Below are 4,846 nucleotides of genomic sequence, written 5' to 3' on the forward strand. Positions count from 1 at the left end.
TATATCATGCAAATGCTGACTGCCACACTGTGGCCAAGGAAGACATTCTTTCTACTGCAGCACACTCTATTTACTAAACTGGTAAGAACATTTATGATGCCCAGGCAAATAATGTCTCAGAAAGTAAAGCAAGAATTCTCCCTTTCATTTTTTATCTTCCTTTGTCAACCTATTTGTCTTTTTGTCTTTTTGAAATGAGGTCTAGCTAACTTGCTCAAGCTGGCCTTGAATTTACAATCCTCTTGCCTCAGCCTCCTGAGTAGGATTAAAGGCATGTACCACCACACTTGAGCAACAACCTGATTCCTCAGCCTTCATGAGCAATTCATAAAAATCCAGTATTTTATTATAATACTTATAAATTACATCTTAATGGAAGATGTAACTCTTTAGCTTAAAACCCTGTAGTAGGCTCTACCTGGCAAAATTTTAAAATGTCATAATTAATACAGGGCATTCTTTATCCTGAGGCAGTTCTTCGGAGGAGAGTTTGCTTCAACTCTCATTATTACATTTAACATCTTTTTAATAATAACTATTCACAGAGTGAGATTAATTTAGGAGGAGCAGTGTATGTAAAGTCACTAGTCCAGAGCATAGCCTGCTCACAATCATCACACACCCAGGGCCTGCAGGGCACCCTGCACATGCGCCACCCTGAGCCACACCAACCCTCAGCCTCTATTTAAGATAGTATCTATTTAATTTAGGAGCGTGTGCTTCAAGAAGCCTTTGGGGCAAAGTTTTCCAAAATGAGGTTGGAGACTTTCCCAGAAACACTGAAGTATTACCAGCACACGGAGAAACTAGAGCTGTAATGTTCTGCGCAAGCAACAATCATTATCCAGTTTCAATTTTGTTTCCTCTTTGCATCACTTGCTGTCCCTGAAAAATCAACCATGACTCTCATAAATTCACTTCTTAAAATAAGAGAACATGCTCAATTAGAATCAAAGATCTAGGGCTAGGGTGATGGCTCAGTGGAATAGGTGCATCCCTGGCAAGCACAAGGGCCTGAGTTCAAACCCCAGTTCTGCAAAAAACAACAACAAAAAAAGATCTATTGATGACCGACCTAGTATAGTCAAATATACACTGACTTTTAATCCCTTACAAAATGTGTTAACAAGATTCATGGATAATATGTATACAAATATTAGGAAGTAGTACAGCTGTACTAGAGGCAAACTTGGCTTGTTGTTTGTGGTCCTCAAGAGACCCTTAAGAGACTTGAAGTAATCAAAACACATAGGTCTGAAACTGAGACTCAAATGTTAATGGATAGTAACACTATCCCTGACACCTGGCCTGGCACCACCAGCCCCGCCTTCGTTGAAATCAGGCAGAGACTCCATAAATCCTAGTCTCTCCAGACTTTACTACGGCTGAGGTTGCTTGGTAGGCACAAAATAAAAACTAAAGGAAAGAGGAATATAAAAGGAAAGAACTATCTAGCGGCTTCACATGGTGGATGTATGTATCTCTTCAAGTACTGCCCTTATCTGTGGAACCAGAAAAATCTGAAGCCTAGCTTGGATAGTACTGGATGGATTCCAGCAAACCCTACTTTCTCCAATTCTTCCCACAAGCTCTCCACTCTCCTTATAACTATTCTTTCTTTGCTAATCGTTCAGTCTCTCTCCAAGCTATTTTTTGTACGATAATTATAATATACATCTACGTTGTCACAAAGTAGACACTTATAAATGTTATATATTTCATAATAGCAAATAAACAGAAGAGTATACGGGAGGATTAAGTGTATCAAATCTGACTGAAACCTAAGAGTCCAAATTCAAAGAGGTGGGGCCGGCCAGATAGCTCAGCGGATTAAATTTTAGGCAGATGCAAGAGACAGGGATCAACCGGCATGCCACACCAGCCCCACCCCAGGGGCACGCTGAGAGGGCATTTGAGACTGGGCATGGTGGTGCACGCCTGTAATACCAGTGCTTGGGAGGCTGAAAACAGGAGAATCGCTACGAGTCTGATCTGTGTAAGGAGACCCTGTACTAAATATACATATTTAAAAAAAAATCAAAGGGGAGGGGGAACACTGCACAGATGGAAAGTAAACACGATTATTGTGTGATGGGAACTGTCTCTAAAAACGAATGTGAACCCCTACATATTGAGCGGTTAGGGTAACAGTACGAGTCTACCCCATGGTACACTGTGAATTTGTCACTATAGAATTTGTCGCACATCGTATCCATTCAGCAGCCTAACTGCTTGGAAAAGGAGAGAAATTGAATGGGACCAAAGGCTGCATGGGGACATGGAATCACGGTGAGTGCTCAACTCAGACTCTGAGCTCACTTGCAGAAGCCCCAGGAGAAAGAAGCCTCCCAGGAGTCTTTCCTGACGTTCCCAGACGCCTCTCCTGGTGCTCTTCCAGCCCCGTCCACGTGCGCCCCTAGGGTGCTCCGCTCCAGTCCACCCGCTAGCATCAGGCGCCTTCCGCAGACCCTTTCCTATTCTTCCCGCCAAGGTCGGCTCAGCGTGTCTACAGCTCTAACGCCTGTCCTTTACAAGCCGGCCGTAAATCAAAGGCAACTGCAGCAGGGGCCTCAGCGATTTGCCTGTCAACGCCCCTGGGGACACTCTGACCCTCCCGCGCCACACCCGGACGTGGCTCCTCGCCGCTTTCCCGCAGCCTGGCCCCGGCCCGGATTCCCAATGACCCCCAGTCTGCGGGACCCCGCTCTGCTCCTGCGAGCCGGGAAGCCCTGCTTCGGGCAAGCGCGTGGCTCCCTCCCAGCGGGGACCCCGCCGCCCCAGGCGTCCCGCCCGGTCCCCGGCGCGCGTGCTCCCGACTCCCATTCATTCCGCCTGCCGCTGTCATTGGCGCGATGACCTCTGCGGCGACTGGGGCGCCCGCCCGCCGGCCTCACCTGAGCGCGAGCGTCCGCAGCGGCGCGCGGCCCGGGCGGCCCCGCACAGCCTGGGGAACCGGGTCCCGGGCTCCGCGCCGCCGGCCTCCAGGAGCAGCCGCGCCGCCACCGCCACCAGCGCGCAGCCATGCTGCAAGTCCGAAAGTCGCGGCGGACGGCGGCTCCGCCTCTGGACCGGGCTCCTCCCGGAAGTCGGGACCCGGAAACGGAAGTCGCCTTGCTCCTAGGCTGAGCTGAGCGGGGCTGTGCTCTCTCTTCCGCCGTTGGCCGGCTCTCTCGCGTTGGAGATCAGCGGGTGTGCGGGAGAGGTGGCGGCCCAGCCCGAGACCACCGAGCGTGGCCTTCTGGGGGCGACCCGGGTGCTCAGTGCTGGCCCGTGGGGAGCCGGTGACTTCCACAGTCGCGACGGAAGCCCCTTCGGGGCGCCAGCTGTTAGCGGCAGCGCCCTGCGCCAGACTTGGCAGTACAAAAGTTCTGTTGTGCCTGTGGAGGTAGGAAAATGAATCAAAGGATCAGGCTGCAGTTTCGCTGCCTAACCCGGAGTCTCCGATTTCCAAGTCTGCTTTTTCTGGGTGTGGCCTGCCACGCTGGCGCTCGCTGCCTTTTGCAATCCGTTCTGGGAGGAAGTACTGGCCTTCTGCAGCACTCCAGTAACGAGTCAGAGCGCGAGCAGGGCTATTGCGACACGGAAGATAGACTGGCCCCAACTCTCGACTTTTGGACCCTGTCTTCTGAAAACCTTATAGGTAGAGTTTGACAGACCTGCTCACACCTGCATGTGCGCGTGCCTCGCTTGGATGTACTGAGATACATGACATCTAAAAATACGTGGTGATGTGGAATGTACTTGTACCGGGCCCCAGAAATCCCGAGCATGTTCAGGATTGGTACGAACAAGGTTTAGAGAGATCTGTCCTTAGTTTTAGTGTCAGATCGGGTCTCTTTGTGCTAAAATAGCGTATTCATTACAAGCCTGTGATCTGATTAAGCATTGAACCTATTCACAACAACACAGCCATTGAAAAAATGTGTATCAAGGACACAAAAATAAACTTTACTTTGCCCTGAAAAATTCACTCTTAGTTGGGTGTGGTGGCTCACACCCATAATCCCAACACTCTTGCTGCAAGTTTGAGCCAACCTGGACTATCAAGTGAATTCAAGGCCAGCCTGAACTGCTTAGCAAAACCCTGCCTCAAAAAAAAAAAAAAAAAAGTTCACTCTTAGGAAATCGACCAAAATATTAGTACCTGCTATTCTCTGATACATATTTTCTCGCCACCAGAACCACACTTGTACAATGAGTGTAAATAGCTCTACAGCTGAGCACATTATTTTCATATTTATCTTTTTTTGAAAATGTGAGTTTTGATTTTATTTTTAAATTATTTTTTATTTTAATTTTTTAATAGATTACAAATTGAAAATAAATTATGTACAAACAAATGAATATAACAATAAAAATTGTCCAAAATAAAAATGAAGAATTTACAGATCAGTCATAATAGTTCACTGCCAAAACCAAGAAACTTATATTCATATAATTAGAATTCTCAAAATGGAAAAGAGTAGGCAATAAATATTTAAAGATTTAAAATTTCTGAATTTAGTACAACTTATAATATCATATTTCTAAGAAAAATGAACCTTTAGCACAAGAAATTTAAATAAAATCATACCAAGATACACAAAAATGAAATTGTCCAAAACTTATTGTAAAGAAAAAGATCATTGAAGCATATGCATAAAAAAATATTAGCTATGGAAGAACAAAATTAAATAGCACTTTATTCCACATTAGAAAGAAAAAAAAGGACCAAGTGTGTAAGCAACTAGACTAATTAAAGGACTGAAATAAAAGATCTGTCCTCTTTGAATTTTATACTTAGCAAACATACCTTTGAAAACTAAAAGTAAGATTTTCTAGTTATACAAACTTGAAATATTTTAAT

The 4,846-nt window shown here is 45.8% G+C and overlaps 2 protein-coding genes across 7 annotated transcripts in view; one reads left to right on the forward strand and one right to left on the reverse strand.

Moving 5' to 3' along the window:
• Positions 1-3,112, reverse strand: part of Pdss1 (decaprenyl diphosphate synthase subunit 1) — a 40,751-nt gene extending 37,639 nt beyond the window's left edge. The window contains exon 1 of the mRNA XM_023701971.1: positions 2,895-3,112. Coding sequence (XP_023557739.1) covers positions 2,895-3,023 — 129 coding nt within the window. The 5' untranslated portion in view covers positions 3,024-3,112. The remainder of the gene's footprint in view (positions 1-2,894) is intronic.
• Positions 3,113-3,115: 3 nt separating this feature from the next.
• The window catches only part of LOC101562529 (UPF0061 protein azo1574), a 55,045-nt gene continuing 53,314 nt past the window's right edge, over positions 3,116-4,846 (forward strand). For 3 of the 6 annotated variants that reach the window (XM_023701966.1, XM_023701967.1, XM_023701970.1), the window contains exon 1: positions 3,118-3,640. In XM_023701966.1, coding sequence (XP_023557734.1) covers positions 3,394-3,640 — 247 coding nt within the window. In that variant the 5' untranslated portion in view covers positions 3,118-3,393. Of the gene's footprint in view, positions 3,641-4,846 lie in introns of all 6 variants that reach the window. The other 3 variants (XM_023701965.1, XM_023701968.1, XM_023701969.1) reach the window with 2 other exon arrangements.

The sequence above is a fragment of the Octodon degus genome, unplaced genomic scaffold (assembly GCF_000260255.1).
Source record: "Octodon degus isolate 3935 unplaced genomic scaffold, OctDeg1.0 scaffold00145, whole genome shotgun sequence".
Lineage (NCBI taxonomy): Eukaryota > Metazoa > Chordata > Mammalia > Rodentia > Octodontidae > Octodon > Octodon degus.